Source organism: Argentina silus, assembly GCF_951799395.1.
Source record: "Argentina silus genome assembly, chromosome: 2".
Lineage (NCBI taxonomy): Eukaryota > Metazoa > Chordata > Actinopteri > Argentiniformes > Argentinidae > Argentina > Argentina silus.
Window position 1 is genome coordinate 6,383,930 of NC_139656.1, and position 17,201 is coordinate 6,401,130.

The following is a 17,201-nucleotide window of genomic DNA, read 5'->3' on the forward strand; positions in this document are numbered from 1 at the left end:
GGCAATAAATTCATACAAGCTAGTGATCCAAGTGATCCATAAGTGGCACTGGACCCCAGAAAAGCTATATAAAGCAAAGTTATTGCTCAATGACAACTGTTGTCTCATATGCTTTGGTCTTGCCCCTCTATAAAAGACTGGTGGAATAATATAATCTAGGTTTGCAAGGAGGTTGTTGGATATGATGTCCACCCGTCCAATAAATGTGTCACGTTAAGATCAACTCTGGGTTTGATAGAATGTGTAGAATCTCCTTGTGGTTGAATTTGACCATTTGGGCCCTTTCTTGATTTGGTCGGCAGGTGCATCTGTGTAGCATAGACTTACTGGAATGATTGTATGAAGTCTAAGTTGTTAGGTCCACATTTATATAAATATGTATGGGTATTTGTGCTATGAAATTGTGTTCAGTGTATTTATTTTATTTTATTTTTTGTTGTTGTAGTTATTCAAGGTTATTGTCTGAATGTAGCTTCTTCTGACATTGTTAGTTGTGTTGCGGCCCTATCTTCCCTCCCCGGGGCTGGTGGGGAGGGGGCTTGGGTAGTGCTAGGTGACCTCTGTTGTGGTTAGGATTTGTAGGTGAGAGAAAGCATGTTTGTTTCTATGTTGTATTGATTAAGTTTTTTTTTAGTTTTTTATAAAAACACACACACACACTCACACATGCTCTCTCTCTCACACACACACACACACACACACACACACACACACACACACACACACACACACACAAACTGCAACCCTCCCAAGATGTCAACTCCGGGGAGCATTGCCGTGACGTCACTCCTTGTTTTCAGCATCACTCACTCACCCTAGTTCCCCTGCGCTGTTTATTTGCTTAAGGCCCTCTCTGGACCTCTGAACATGCTGTAAATGATCCCCATGACACTGCACAACAAAGAACACATCTGGAGTCCTCCCTTTGATCCATATTATCAACACAACAAGATGGTTCCAAATGTTTTCGAATGTCAGTTGTAGTCAGTGAGTGAGTTATTATGTTTTCAACACTTTTCCAGTCTTTCCGCTCCTGTCTCCTCTCCAACACTGCTTGTGAGGCCTGCCACATCTCAAGACAGGCACCAAACAAAGGTCATTTGCTTTTGCCATAGTTGTTTCCCACATGTTCAATATGAACAGAATGAGTTTGCCAAAGGTTGCAAAATGTACAAAATGTGGGTAATCTCAACACGGCATGTCCCGTCATGTGAGGCGCCGGTGCTCACAGCAGTGGACATTCGTTTAGTTTTCCAAACACATTTCTTATTTTTTCTGGCCCGAGTGACGTTGCATTTGGTCCAATGCGACCCATAAACAAAACAAGGTCTACAAGGCACTCCTGGTGTAGATCTAAAGGACTAGAAAGGTGTAAACAATCTGTTTAAAATCCCACCGAGTCTAGCAGGTGGAACTATTACTATATACTGTAGTAAATCTCTTCTCCATACATTGCAACTCTTATTGCTCAACAGTTCAACGAACAATGAGTCTGTAATCACAAATGAAATAGGTCATCAGTAAAGTAACATGGCCTGGCAGACAAAATGCATTTTTTGTTATTGTAAATACCTGCTTGATTTTGAAGATTTTAGATTAATTTGATTTATATTTATAGTAAGCAATCATATTCTCTGTAACAGGCACTGTACTAACATAAATTATATATTACAGTTAAGTCTCACTGTTTTCAAATGAAAGTTGTCCAACCTGCAATGCATATTGATGGATATAGTTACTATTTAGTGTGTCATTATAAAATGAATGGTGGATTGAACTTTTCATTAGATGACAAAGGATACTGCTTTTATGCACTGATTTGCTTTTGTGACATGTGTTCTAAGTTTTGAGAGTTATAGTGAATTTTGCAAAATAAATGTGGTGTTTAAGCAAATGTGTTATATGTTTAGGGGAATGTGTTAACAGTTTTGAAAAGCTGAATGCTGTTTCAAGAAATGTGCTCAAGCAATCAAGAAAAACTGTAAACCTATCAGATCCTCTCAGATATACATACAGTATATACTCTCAGAATCTCCTCATGGTCGAATTTGACAATTTGGGCCCTTTCTTGATTTGGTCGGCAGGTGCATCTGTGTAGCATAGACTTACTGGAATGATTGTATAAAGTGTAAGTTGTTAGGTCCACATTTATGTAAATATGTATGGGTATTTGTGCTATGAAATTGTGTTCAGTGTGTATTTATTTTATTTTATTTTTTGTTGTTGTATTTATTCAAGGTTATTGTCTGAACGTAGCTTCTTCTGGCATTGTTAGTTGTGTTTTCCCTCCCCGGGGCTTGTGGGGAGGGGGTTTGGGTAGTGCTAGGTGACCTCTGTTGTGGTTAGTTAGGGGAATGTGTTAACGGTTTTGAAAAGCTGAATGCTGTTTCAAGAAATGTGCTCAAGCAATCAAGAAAAACTGTAAACCTATCAGATCCTCTCAGATATACATATATACTCTCAGAATCTCCTCATGGAGATTCAAACCACATGCAGTGGTTTAGGGTATGGGCCAACAAAGGTTCCATTTGGCATTGAGAATAACAGTGAGTCTCTTGTTCAGCTATTATCCCCTGGTTCCTGTCTCTCTACTGTTGGCCCCACAGCACGGTTTCCAGTTGCAGCCATTTTACAGAGCACTGTGACATCCCTCCGTGTCCATCAGTCTGATTGGCCTCCAGGATTGCTTCCTGTATTTGTTTTACAAGGGCAATGGACAAGTTGGAACACTGAACGAAATGTATAGTGAAAACACAACTCTGAGTGAAACCTGTGATCGTACACTTGGAACATATTTTTTTTTTCAACTCTCATGCACGCACACACACACATGCACCAAGCACCCTGAACACACATACACAAAAAGACCCAACACTTGCACACATCACTCACACACACACACACACACACACACACACACACACACACACACATTTGAATGCCGTTTTTTCTTCTTCAAGGAAAAACCCTGGGAGCCACAGACATCATACACACACACACACAAACACCTCATGCTGAGTACATATTGAGTGCTCCAGAGCAGGTTCACCATAAAAGCAAGTGAGGATGTCCAAGAGCATGTAGATCTGTCTTACGACATCTGTCACTGCTGATAATGAAACAGTTTGGACTGCTAAATAGAAGTGAAAAGTGAGGAAGTTTTGGGAAAATGTGTATTATTGACTGGATAAAATGAGCGAGTGTGAAAAAAAATCTGTGTGCAGAAATGCACAGATGATAATCTTTAAACCATGGGAGGCTTTCTCTCACTGCCTGTTTATTATTAAGACATGGATTTAGCTGACAGAGATGGGAATGCCAGGAATCATATCCAGAAATCTGGAGAAAAGAATTACACAATACTGCACCTACTTTTATGAACTCAAGGACTCCAACTAAATAATGACTTTTGAAAAAGTGACTAAAGTAGGTTGAATTGGAAATGAGACACAAACATCTCATTTATCAGCAACGTGACTTGGAGTGATTCGTTAATATAGTTCATGTCTGTATACCATTGTATTTATGAGCTGTAAGGACACATTTACAGTTGTTTGAAATAAAATCGGTTTTATGTCATTTCCCTGGAGGTCAGTTTATACGTCTGTACATCATCTTCCTTGTTGGCAAATTAGTTTTCAGTTCATTAGAGTCCCACAAATTGTTCCTCTAATGTTAATGTTGCCCTTTGCCATGGAGATTAAATAATTTTAACCTACCCAAAACCTAATCTCAACCACTAGGGGAAAATATACAGAACTGACCATAGATCAGAGTCTGAGAGCAAACTCACCCTACACCAGCCTCTTCTCCCTCAGGTAACCTAATGTTGCCCCCTGAAGGACATCAGGCTGAACAGCATGGAGCAAAGGACTGCTAATACATGGTACAGATTGGGGAAAGATGTATAAAGTATCCTATCGCCCATTGCTCATCATAATCGTCATCATCGTTGCCATCATAATCATCATCATCTTGATCATCATCATCGTCACCATAATTATTGTCATTATCATCATATGGAACAATACCAAATCTCAGTCTCAATGTCATTTTCAAACTCAACACAGATGTAATCAAATTTGTTCAGCTCTATAGATTTAAGAGTTTCTTTAAACAGAATAGGAAGCAAACAAATAGCATTGACTCAATTGCAAGGCCAAGAGGCCAGAAGAGCATGATGTACTTTTCCGAATGGAGATACCACGCTTGTCAAGAATATTTTCATAAGTTTTCATCTTTTTAAACTGTTCTGTCTTTTTCAAAATACAGTTCACCCCACTACCCATGCCTCGTACAGATCTCCAGCTGTTGTATATTACATGCTCACTCACTCCAAGTCTTAACCACAGTTTCTGCTAAAAACAAAATAATCTAAAAAAGCTCTCTTAAAGCTATCAGGGGGATGTTTTTCAGTGCAACACCAATTCCGAGGAATTTGGCAGTTGCCTGGATAAGAGAATGACTCCTCACAGAGATTACTCTTATGCAAATGTATGTAGTCTCCATAACAACACAACCACACACACACATGCACACACACACACACACACACACACACACACACACACACACACACACGTTTATCTCATACAAGACAGAATTGCATTACTCATGGTAAGACTAATTCAATCCAAAGGGAGCAATGGGATCAGCTGGGTTCACAGGCAGTACCCTCTTGCGTGCATTGGAGAAGGCGTTAACCAGTGTTTGCAGAGTGATTGATCCTGTGCAAGCCAAGGCACATATTTAGCGCGCACGCAAGTTTGAACGAGCGTGCATGTGTGTGTGTGTGTGTGTGCTGCTCCTGTCTTAACATCACTGCTCCTGTCTTAACATCACTCGAATACCTGTCACTCTGTCATCAGTACAGCAGGGCAGTGAAACCCCACTGTTGACAGAGCCCTGTTCAGAACTAACAGTAAAATGATCAGAAATGAGACAGGGGTGATCCTCAAATCAAGCTTATCTATTCAACACACTTTCCCAAACGACTGAAGAGCAAATTACCATTATTCATTAGCAATCAACGTAGCCATGCTGGTGTAGCCTGTGCAACAAAAATATAACAATCTCATCAAATCTAGATGCATATAGCCCCCAGTGCTTTAGTGTGACTTAACACTGTAGAATCCTGGCATTGGTGTACATAAGGGGATCCTGGTAGACGGATTGGGCAATCCTGAAAACATGAGAGGAGGATGTCCATGTAGCAAACCTTCCATTCATGATTTATACCATACATCATATACTGTACATGCAGTACCACATAAAAAGACGTAGTATAGTATATAGTCATAAGAGTTTCTTATGATTTATTGGATTATTCTTTATTTATGGCTTAGGATAATGTAGCCTGAGGTACTGTTGAGGTAGATTGTCAAAGGTTGTTGCGATGTTCCCACCATATGACGACATACGGGGCTGGGGGGTATAGTAAATACTTCTGAACTGCATCTAACCCAGCGGCGTCTTAGGCTGCACTAAGGCCATGGGTGGTCTTCTCTTGACCTTAATCCTGCAGAAACATTTATGACTTATGGAGGTCAATTTATGACTTATGGAGCTCAACACACAAAGTAGTGCATTTCTTTCTTTTTTACCTATAAGCTTATTGAAGTAAGCTAGAAGCTCTATAGGCCTAAGTTAATTAAGGAATCAATTATATCTACCTCTTTAACTCTTTGACTTAAAAGCTGAATTCCCTACACACTATGTGAATTCCCTACACACTGAGGTTGAGGTAACTTGCTTTTATTTTCTAAAATGTTTGGAAGCTTATGAGCTGATTATATGACCAACATGTCATTCAGCCTAAAATCATTTATCCTGTACTGCCCCCTAGCACAAACAAGTGGAACATATGTGTGTGTCTACCATTCAGATAAGGCCCAATAACTTGTTTGTCATTGCTCAGCAGAGAAAGTGCTGTGTTTGTTTGTTTATCTCTCTCACTTTGATTCATAAAAGTAACCAATCCAAACATACTTTTCAGGTTTTTCATACTTGGAAGATACAGTTGTATCCTATTTTTCCCTGGACAAAACTGATCATCTGTCTGGACCAACACCATCTATCGGCCTAGCTGGTAAGCTATAGCCTATATGCCAATGCATGGTGGTTAAGCCTGCAGTGTCTATCACCTGATGTATCAGCACTATTCAAGACAATTAGTTTTAATGTGTGAATGAGATAAATGTTTGCAGAATTGTATAGGAATATGGCCTAAACCTGCAGGCCTACAAAATGTGTAAGTATATGCATGAAAGTCCCTCTTTGGCCTGAACATGAGTGCTGCACTTTTACAGTGTACCTCTTAGAACCTATTAGAAACAGTGATGGTATTTTTTGTGATTTTAGTCTACAGTTGATGCACATGCACATTCTCCCTTACTTAATGAGTAAATAGCCCAGTACAGTGAACATTTTGATTGTATTAATAGAATCAAGTCAGTTCAACGATTTCACAAATGACATGTTTTTATGCAAAGATAAATCATTTTATATCATCGCTCAACATCATTAATGTTACAGTGAAGATCATCCCGAGACATATTCCGTTTCGTTTTGGTTCCACCCACTACCCTTACCGGAAGTTTAGCTTTTGTTGTCACACTGGAAGAAAATGGCTGCTGCTCTGAGTTTTTTTTCAATGAAGACACTGAAATAATATATTGTCTCTTGTATTGGAGTTACGGTCTACCACTATGCAATCAAAAAGGCAAGTCCATCCTATTCTTTAAGATTGACATGCTCTATGCCTTTGTGTCCTAGCCGATCTATTGCTTGCTAACTTTTGCAGTTTGCCAAGAGACAAGCTAGCCATTAACTCGCAAGCTAGCGAGCTTGTTGCTGTGTCTGTCTGTGTCTGTTAGCCAATCGCTTGCCTGTGAGTAATGCATAGCTGGGTCACTGTCAAAATAGCATGATCCTATCACCGTGTGTGTGTGTGTGTGTAGACTGAGTTAGGCTAAGCTGTATGTATTGTTTATGACTTGTTGGAATTTGTTTAATATCGACATGATTTAGCTGGTATTTTACTAGCTAGAAGCTAACAAGCTAGCCTTAACCTGAACAGCCTTGCAAGCAAACCGCCTAATCTGTGCGTGTAGCTGTAACTAACGTTATCTTGATCAGTTGTTGTTTTGATCAGTATGGACAGGCTTGGTTTTTCATATGACATGTTGTTGTGCAGGGTTTGAATGGTCTCTCTATGGAGGTGACGGTGTGTGGGTAAGGACAGCAACGTCTCCTGTCACTCACCCTGCAACTGGTGGCGGACCACAATGGTAAGCGTCCCTCCCTCCTTATTCGCTCGGGTTCAGTTTAGTCAGTGGTCAAGTGACCCTTCTTATACCTGGATTGGTGTGTTGACTCCCTTTTAGACATTATAGCTAGTTGCAGTGATTGTGCAGTAATTTACCAATGAACTCTGTAACTTAGGTGTTTTCTGAATGAAGACAATAATAATAAAAAAATCCACATTTTCGTCTTGCAGCAACAAGTTTTGGAATATGCATTGGATCGGGCTGAGGTAAGATTACCAAGTGATTCAATTGGCCTTGGAGATCCAAGGTGTGTGTGTTTCTGTGCATGCCAGTCACCTTTCTCTTTTGACCACTAATAAGATGTATCTCTCACCATTTAGTACATTGTTGAAAGTGCTCGTCAACGGCCAGCCAAGAAGAGAGCCTCGTCCGGTGGGAGAAAGAGTTTATATCAGAAACTGTACGAGCTGTACATCGAGGAGTGTGAGAAAGAGCCAGATTTGAAGGTAACCAAGTTACTCACACCTCAACAAACTCTGATGTCAGTATTTGACAACATGCTCTCAAACTAAAAGGTGATTTTGTGGTAGTTCACTAGTAAACTGAGAAGAATACACTAAAGAGACGTAATGACACTCAGTGACGAAAACAATTTGAAGTCTGATGTCTTAGAGGGCCATTGGAATAGGCCATATGAAATGAATGTATGAATGTTCGATTGATCTGTTGTTTCCGTGCAGAAGTTGAGGAGAAATGTGAACCTACTAGAGAAGCTAGTTTCTCAGGAGTCCGTCTCATGTCTGGTGGTCAACCTGTACCCTGGAAACGAGGGCTACTCACTGATGCTCAGGGGGAAAAATGGATCTGGTGAGAGACACCAATCAATTTTTAAAAAAACTTGATGTTTACTCTAGCCATTTTATGTACCACAAACTGTGCTTTTCTTTTGTAGTAAGTCTGTGCCCTGAATTGTTTGTTTTTCCCTGTGTCAATCTGTAGACTCTGAGACTATCCGTCTGCCGTATGAGGAAGGGGAGTTGCTGGAGTACCTGGATGCTGAGGAGCTCCCACCTATCCTGGTGGATCTGTTAGAGAAGTCACAGGTGTGAGCGGACACACACACACACACACACACACATGCACACACATAATCATACTAGGCTACTAAAGTTGTGTGCGTGTTTCTTGTTGATCAGAAATAAAGTCTGCATTTTTCTTCTGTCCTATAACACACACATCACCCTGTCTGTCTTGCCCCAGGTAAACATTTTCCACTGCGGCTGTGTGATAGCTGAGGTCAGGGACTACAGACAGTCTGGCAACACCAAGATGCCCACATACCAGAGTCGACACATCCTGCTACGGCCCACCATGCAGGTGACTTCTGGATAACCATGCCGGTTCTGCTGTTTGTTCATCATTTAGGGTTAGGATTCTGGTTAATAATGACTCATGCCATCTGTCTTTTCCAGACCCTGATCTGTGATGTCCATGCCATGACCAGTGACCACCACAAATGGACACAGGTGAGAGACAGTCGGGGAAACCTGGCTACTGCACCCCTACTCTCATATTTCCATTACCTCCTTGGAAACAGAATGTTAGATGTGTTGTCTCCACCCTCCACCCCTCACCCTCCCTCTGTCCTCTCTCCACCCTCTCATATATATATTTCGACCCTGTCCTCCTTTTCTCCCTAAAATATCTTCTCCCCATGTCTCTTCAGTGAGCTTTACTTCTATGATAGACTTCCATGGTATTGTCTAAGGAATCTTCTCATCTCCTGTAGGATGACAAGCTCCAGTTGGAGAGTCAGTTGATCTTGGCCACAGCTGAGCCTCTGTGTCTGGACCCCTCTATCTCTGTCACCTGTACGGCCAACCGCCTGCTCTACAACAAACAGAAGATGAACACACGCTCCATGAAACGGTACACCTACATATACCCTGAATTAACTTGTTATATATCTCTGTTCTCCTGCTGCTTTAAGCAGCCCTCATACACATACTCACATGCTATGCTAAGCTAACCTGTCTGTGTGTCTCAGGTGTTTTAAGAGGCACTCTCGGGCAGCGTTGAACAGACAGCAGGAGCTGGCCCACCTGCCCACGCCCCCTCAGCTGCGTCTCTATGACTACCTACAGAGGCGGAAGGAGAGGAAACCCGCCCCCTCGATAGACCTCAAGATCTCCAAGGCCGGAAACGTACGTTTCAGTAACCTCTACTTATTTACCACAAGCACATTGACACATACTGTACACATGCCGTAGGGGAAATGTATTACACTACATTGTGATGGTTCTCCTTTCCCAATGTCTCCCCTCTTTCTCACTTTTCCCTCTCTTTTCTTCCCCCTTTTTCCCTCCCCATCATTCTCTGCTTGCTCCCTCAAATGCAGTGTGTAGACATGTGGAAACAGAGCAACTGCCAACTCAGTGTCCCAAAGGAGATTGATGTAAGTTACTTCTTACCTCTGTCCAATACACACACATGTGTTCAAATATTAATTCAAAGTAGGCCTTCTACATAGATGAATGCCCTGAAATGGTTGTTCATCATAGATGCATCATTCATCTGTTTTTGTCCTAGGTGGAGAAGTATGCTGTGGTGGAGAAGTCAGTGAAGCTGGAGGATTCCCAGCCTACTGTCTGGCCTGCAGAGGTACGACTGGGGTTTAACATACACGAGGCTTGGGCTGGTATTAGAATTCTTAAACCAGTATACCTTCCCTCTAAAATACCCTGGTATACAGTAATACCTTTTAGCGGACTTTCAACGTGACTAGAACGTGTAGCAAATCTACGGCAAGTAGTTTCTCTCTCTCTGGCCATGGTTACCAGCCCAAAAGTCAGATTTATGTCCCCCTCCATCCCTTGCCCTCAAACAAAAATTATTGATCATGCCTTGTGATGCTTGTGTTCTAGTTTAATTTGGAAGATGTTTATTAAACAAACGTTGGTGGGTATGATAATCAAAAAATACAGGTGGAGTTGGTATGGGAGGTATGAACAGAAATAAACCGGTGTAAGCTGAAATACCTTATTCACTCGGTAATACTGTATACCTGCCCAACCCTAACAAACACAAGCATGACCACTACAATCTCAAATAAAACTAGTTGCAGATTCCATATTCTGTATGGCAGAGATGTCTGTCCCAGAAACAACACTATTTCTGTCTGTACCAGAGATGGGACCAAGTCACAATTTAGCAATTCTAGATAGATAGATAGATAGATAGATAGATAGATAGATAGATAGATAGATAGGTACTTTATTGATCCCCGATCAGAGCTTCTCAGCTCTGCCACAGTGTCATGTAGGGGATGGGAGGGATTGTCCATGATGGCCAGGAGTTTGGTCCTCATCCTCCTATTGGCCACCTCCTTCACAGTGTCCAGGGTGACACAGAGGACAGAACCAGCTTTTCTAATAAGCTTGTTCAGCCTCTTGGTGTCACCTTCCTTGATGCTGCCCCCCTAGCATACCACCGCGTACAGCACTGCGCTGGCCACCACTGACTGGTTGAACAGCAGAGTCCTGCACACGCCAAAGTGTGTGAATGGAGTCAGAGGGGCTGGAGAGGGAAGGGAGAGGGTACTAGATGGGACAAAGGGGTAGGTGAGAGGTGTGAATGGGTCCAGACAGGGCAGGGAGAGGGGTGTAGCTGGGGGGAGGGAGATAATGATCCCTGAGTCAAACCTGTTGAAGAACTGGTTCAACTCGTTGGCCCTGTCCAGATCACCAGCCATTTGTGGGTTGTTAGCCTGCTTGTAGCCGGTGATCTTGCTCACACTGCTCCACAACTGTCTTGTGTTCTTGTTATGATTTACAGCTAGTGTTGATAGTCAAGTTTCAAGTTTATTTGTTACGTCTCAGACACGAGTGCAGGGAGTAAAATTCTTGGGCTCGGTTCCTTGACAATGCAGAATACAAATACGCAGTAGTGCAATGAGGTAAGGACTAGCTAAAATTAGAATTAAATCCAATTAGAATTGAGTGTCGTTTTCCCCGCCAACTAGAGGCGTGTTGAGAGTACATTAAGTCTATGGTTTAAAGGTCATTGGTTGGCTGAGAATAAACATTCGCTGAAACGCTTCCTCAGAATGGAGATTTTCAAGCTTTAGAACCCTAAGTGGATAGTGCTCTATTTTCCCCCTTGCCGTTTTGCAACTACCATCTGGGCAGAGCAGAATTTAAAGGTAATTTCCCATGCCATTCTCCGCTCTGAGCAACAGAATTGCCGCAAAATCTTAAGTCGCAAAATTGGTCATGTGATCTCTGGTCTACATTCATTGTATAACATTGCACCCTGCTGACCCCCCCCCCCCCCCCCAACAGGAGGTGATAGATGACTACACATTTGAGTGTGAGGTGGGAGGTCAGGCCCAGAGGACCAAGGTGTCCATCTTCCAGTCTGTGGGAGACCCTCTGGTGTACGGCAAGATCTACTGTGCCAAAGAACCCAAAAATGAGGATGAGAGCACAGACCTACACCTCATACACCCAACGTAAGGGCAATGTGTGTCTGTGTCTGTGTCTGTCAGTGTGTGTGTCTGTCCATAGGAGGACAGCACAGGCCATACATTGTTCAAACTTCAACTGAATTTTTACTTTGTTTTACTTCTTCTCTCTTGCCACCAGTTTCCTCATTGGCTCAAAGATAGACGCAGATCGGTAAGTAAAATCCATGTACAACAGTCATACCAACACATCCAGAAGTATACTGTTTAAGGAGAGTATAGAGATGAGATACCTGTACTGTGGTGCTGTGTTTCAGGTATATTATGCAGTATAAGGGGGTTGAATGAGGGAGATGTGGTGAATGTGTGTTATGTTATAGGTATACTGTATGTGGTGTGTTGTAGGTTTCTTACCCAGTATAAAGGTGTGTATGAGAGGGATGTGAAGTGCCAGGTGAAGATGTCCCATAACTCAGGCACTGTGGGACAGAGCCAGCTCTCCCCCAACAGAGAGACTGAGGTGAGTACAGCCCAACCTCAATTCAGCTCAAAGACTAAAGTGGTTTCACGTTCATGGTCGTTTTTTACACATTGTCATTCGCTGAATGTCTCCATTTAGCTGATTTCAACAAATTCTCTTTCACAGAGTATCACAATAGATTCCACTAAGAATTTAAATTAGAATTGTATTCAAATGAAACATTTGGTGCCAACATTGAGGATAGTTTTCTTCTCTATATCAGTCATCTGTGGTATTGATTATAGATGACAGTTGTATGTTGTTGATGCACGACATGTTTATGGATATCCTCAGGCTGATGGTTTCTCTGCGCTGGTCCAGTCATCGTCTGTGTTGGGGAAGGGGGTGAAGCACCGGCCTCCCCCCATCAAACTGCCCTCCGGATCAGGCACCAGCTCCTCAGGTAACATCCTCTCTCTCAGCAGCATGTCTGGTCTGAGGCACAGTCCTGAAACAAGCCCTCCAGCCAGACCCTGTTCTCTCCCCCTGCTAACTTCTGTCATCTCCTGTCACCCGTGTCTCCAGGTAACCTCTACAGCTCACAGGCCACCAGCGCCCTGCTAAAGTGTCCTACGCCCCCGCCAACCAAGGGCCTGTCCCTGACCCGGAAACACTCCCTGGAGCTGGGCCAGGTGGGCCTGCTGTCCCCTGCAGCCCTCTCCCCCATGGGCTCCACTCAGAGTGAGTACATACACTGGCCTCTTTAGACCGGGCATTGATTCAGTTGGTACAATTAAACAGATATAATTGGAATATGAACACATTGGGTCCTCAACAGTTAAAAGCATTGCGCTTTTATGCTTCAAGCTTCCATTCATCTCAAGAACTAGTTTGTTTACACTCAAGAGACTTCATACTGTATAATCCCCCTGTCCATTCTCTGCTATGGATACTGTGCACTCTTCTGCCCTCTTCTTCTCCTAATCTCTTTTAACCGGCTTTTCTTCTCTCTCGCTCAGGATCGGGCACCCCCAAGCCGTCCACCCCTACTCCTACCAACACGCCCTGCTCCACACCGCACCCCATTGAATCCCTCTCCCTCAGCGCCCCTCTCTCGGTGACCCCTCCAGACCCTCCCTTGCTCCAGCCCCAGTCCCAGCCCACCCTCCTGGCCCCCTTCGCCCAGCAGCAGCTGGCCCTGGGCCAGGCTCTGCCCGTCATGACCATCCCCTTACCCACCATGGGCACCTCCATCACTACGGGGACTACGTCTTCTCAGGTCATGGCCAACCCTGCTGGCCTCAACTTTATCAACGTGGTGGGATCAGTCTGGTGAGAGCGCAATCTCTCTTTGGATCCCAGACATTCTCTTTTTGTTTTCTTTGTCGTTCTCCATCTTTTCTCTCTCTCCCCCCCCCCCCTCTCTCTCTCTCTCCCCCTCTCTCTCTCCCCCCCCCCCCCCTCTCTCTCTCTCCCTCTCTCTCTTTACATCTTATTCTAGAGAATGTGATGTGAATACACCTCTCAATAACTCTTTCAATTATGCACGTTTCATTAAGACATTTCTTATGATGTGCGTGTGCGTGTGCGTGTGCGTGTGCGTGTGCGTGTGTGTGTGTGTGTGTGTGTGTGTGTGTGTGTGTGCGTGCGTGCGTGCGTGCGTTTGCCCAGCAGTCCACAGACCCTGCTGAGCGGTTCTAACCCTATGCTGGGTCCAGGCCTCAACCTGAGTGGAATCCTTCCACCTGGAGGACTGATGTCAGGTGCCCTGCCTACCATGCAGCCCACAACACAGACAGGTAGCACACACACACACACACACACAATTCAGCTCACCATACAGACGGAAACATTACTATCAGGATGACAGTCACACCAGTCCCATGTTACACCATGCAGCGACATGGTTTCCCTGGGTGAATAGTACACACATGATTGCATAGTGATTGACGTGTGTGTGTGTGTGTGTGTGTGTGCATTTTGTATGTTGTACAGGGAGTCCCTTTGGACTAAACAGCAGCGCGGCCCTAAGACCGCTCAACCTGCTGCAGGTAAGACATCTATCTACCCCTCTGTCATAAGATGTCGAAACATCCGTCCTCATCCACCTCCTATACCTGTGTACAGCCACCTGGAATACATGTTTTCCGATTATTTTTGAGTGCTCCAATGTTGTTTCTCCCAATACTGAAATGGTCCAATTGCTCAAGTTGTTCATGGGTAACCCGTGTCGGTGTAGGTCTGTTAACGTCCTCTCCTCCTCCCCCTCCTCCTCCTCTTGCCCTTTCTGCGTATCTGCGCCTCATTCCTTCGTCTACCTCTCCTCTCCCTCACCCCTGTCTCTCCCTCCGTCCTCCCTCCTCCTCCTCCTCCTCCTCCTCCTCTCCCCGTCTCTCCTCCTGTCTAGATCCCTACTGGTCCTCTGATCTTTAACTCTCTGCAGCAGCAGCAGTTGTCCCAGTTCTCTCCTCAACAGAGTCAGTCAGCCACCTCCAGCCCTCAGCAGCAGGGGGAGACGGTGAGACACACACACACACACACAAACACACACACACACGTAAGAGTTGCGTTCACACGTTCTACATGATGATCGATGACGGTGGTGGACGTCCCTGTAATGGTGACCTTTTTTCAGGGTGACCAGGGGTTAGACCAGGGCCTGGGGACTCAACAGACTGCCGTCATCAACCTGACTGGAGTAGGAGGGTTCATGTCTCCACAGGCAGCAGGTAGGACACACACACACACACACACACACACACACACACACACACACACCACACACACACACACACACACACACACACTCTGTCTCTTTCCGAAACAAACACACACCCATGTGTACACACACACAATGCCACACACTCACTCACATAACATCTGAACATTTAGTTGACACCGTGTCTCTAACTGATACTAACCAAGTTAGTTTTACTAATGTATTTACTATTGTATCTACTCTCTCATAGATCTCATAGTGTCTCTTACTAAACCTAATATCTAAGTACTCCAGTAAAGCATCAGTCCAGTCACTGTAGTGTTTGTAGAGTAACCACTTCCAGGTGAAACTCCACTTCCCCCACTTCCTCTGCTACATACTCTCTTTTCTTTGTTTCTGTTGTTTCCCCCTACCCTTCTTTTATTTCCCTCCGTCTCCTGCGCCTGCCTGCCTGCCTTCTCCCCCAACTCTCCTCCTCCTCCTCTTCTTTCACCCATCCACTTGTCCTACCCCACCTGCTTAATGCTGCCTATTCCTCTCCACATTCCTCCCTCACTCATGTGCTCTCTTCCCCTCTCTTCTCTCCCTCCTTCCCTGCTCTTGCGTCTCTTCGTTCTGCCTTCCCCTCCTTTACACCTATAACCTCCTTCTACCTCTTTCCTTTGCTCCTCCTCCTCCACTTCTCCAAACTCTCCGCTCCCTTGCCGCTTCCCTCTGTCCGTCTCCCTCTACCCCCTCCATTCCCTCCCCCTCTCCTTCTCCCTCCCCCGTAGTGCTATCCCAGTTGGGCTGTGGGCTGGACGGGTCTGGGCCCCCCCTGCCCTCTCCAAGGCTTCAACAGCAGCACCAGCCACATATCCAAGTAATGCAGCAACTTTAACATCTATATATATACACATATACCTGCAGTATATATGTACCTCTCTTTATATCTACCATTGGGCTAGATTCTGCAGTTGCCACAGATCCAAGCAATGCATTAATTAGCCTGCAGTATACACATATTGCTACAGATAGTATCTCCCCTCAGATATGAGCCACAGCATATCTAGAGTGGTGTTTTCATCAAACAGTGATGGGAGCTATCTCCTTCCCTTCAGGAGTTGTTCCTCTGCTGTAGGACCATTCTTTGCTCACATTGACCCCCCCTCCCCCATCATCAACTCCATCTTCTGTTGTTTGTTTGGTTCATTCGTCTGTTTGACCTAGAAATAGCACTCAAGTAGAGTTTGTGGCACTTCCAACACATGTAACTAACAGTTTCTGAATTTGAAGGCATGTTTTTTTTTTTTAACCTGCTTTTACAAACAACAAAACAGCACTTGAGCGCTTGGAATGTTTCTGTCAGATTTCATGAAAATATATATATATTACATAAAGCATTATGATGCATTTATTTGTATTTATATCATAGTTATCTAATCTTGCCTTTCAAACACAATAACGCAGACTTGCACTGAACAGAAAAGCCACAATTTGCGTTGAAGTTGCTGACTTACTTTAGGCTACATCCTATGCTTCAGAACAGAAAGCATGGTTTCTACGCAGCGTGGTTGTTGTTGCCAGGGTCACAGTTGATGATGACTTTTTTGTTTCCAGGTCAGCTGTCCCAAAGAGCGGTTGACATCCTGTGCCACTGGTGCTGCTTGAAGCACTCCCCCTTCCTTCCCTGCTGCACCCTTTAACCACTCCTCCCCGTCTCTCTCCTCCTCGACCCCCCCCCCCCCCCTCTCTCTCTCTCTCTCTCTCTCCTTACCTCATACCAAGCTTCATCTCAGCTTTACTAACCCATAGCACCCATGGACTGTGTACACTCACACTATGCCTTGTACTGAGAGAATGGGTAACACTATTCCTGAACCCTCCGTCAGTCACAAAGCTTGCTGACTGGTGTCAAAAGGGCATGCTTAGGCTTACATGGTAAGAAAGCCATGGTAACAACGCAGAGACATTCAGGTATCCATTGCTGTTACGATGGAAGGTTCAGTTGAAGTGTTACCCATTAGTATCACTCTGATATTGTATTAATATCTCTCTCTCTCTCTCTCTCTTTCTCTGACAGTTTCAATTCTTGCAGCACCAAATGCAGCAGCAGCAAATGGCTATGGGGCCGGCGGTCCCTCAGGGGGCGTCGCCACGGCAACATACCGCCAACCAACCAAGAAGTAAGAGGAAGAGGAGCACGCCCCAGCCACTCCCAAAATCATGACAAACCCCCTTACACACACACACACACACACACACACACACACAGACACAAAACTACCCGTCAGCCAACCACCAAGAAAAAGA

At 44.3% G+C, this 17,201-nt stretch overlaps 1 protein-coding gene across 3 annotated transcripts; it reads left to right on the forward strand.

The window, feature by feature from the left end:
- Nucleotides 1–6,623: 6,623 nt before the first annotated feature.
- Nucleotides 6,624–17,152, forward strand: supt20 (SPT20 homolog, SAGA complex component). 3 transcript variants are annotated; one of them, XM_083697327.1, is made up of 24 exons: nt 6,624–6,721; nt 7,196–7,289; nt 7,499–7,534; nt 7,649–7,774; nt 8,009–8,135; nt 8,268–8,371; nt 8,529–8,645; nt 8,741–8,794; nt 9,058–9,197; nt 9,316–9,472; nt 9,667–9,723; nt 9,858–9,929; nt 11,609–11,778; nt 11,912–11,944; nt 12,136–12,250; nt 12,545–12,653; nt 12,776–12,931; nt 13,210–13,522; nt 13,862–13,989; nt 14,186–14,241; nt 14,598–14,708; nt 14,826–14,919; nt 15,683–15,771; nt 16,972–17,152. In XM_083697327.1, the coding sequence occupies exons 2-24, from the start codon at nt 7,287–7,289 to the stop codon at nt 17,116–17,118; spliced, it is 2,514 nt and encodes an 837-aa protein (XP_083553453.1). In that variant the 5' UTR covers nt 6,624–6,721; nt 7,196–7,286; the 3' UTR covers nt 17,119–17,152. The 3 variants fall into 3 exon arrangements, with proteins under 3 accessions (XP_083553453.1, XP_083553454.1, XP_083553455.1); XM_083697328.1 differs by having other exon boundaries at nt 13,865–13,989; XM_083697329.1 differs by lacking the exon at nt 15,683–15,771.
- Nucleotides 17,153–17,201: the final 49 nt, after the last annotated feature.

Bases quoted from the DNA above. Each gene is read 5' to 3' on its own strand.
- supt20 (XM_083697327.1), top strand. The intron at 9,930-11,608 runs GTACGACTGGGG...CCCCCCCAACAG, and splicing joins CTACTGTCTGGCCTGCAGAG to GAGGTGATAGATGACTACAC. The intron at 14,709-14,825 runs GTGAGACACACA...ACCTTTTTTCAG, and splicing joins CTCAGCAGCAGGGGGAGACG to GGTGACCAGGGGTTAGACCA.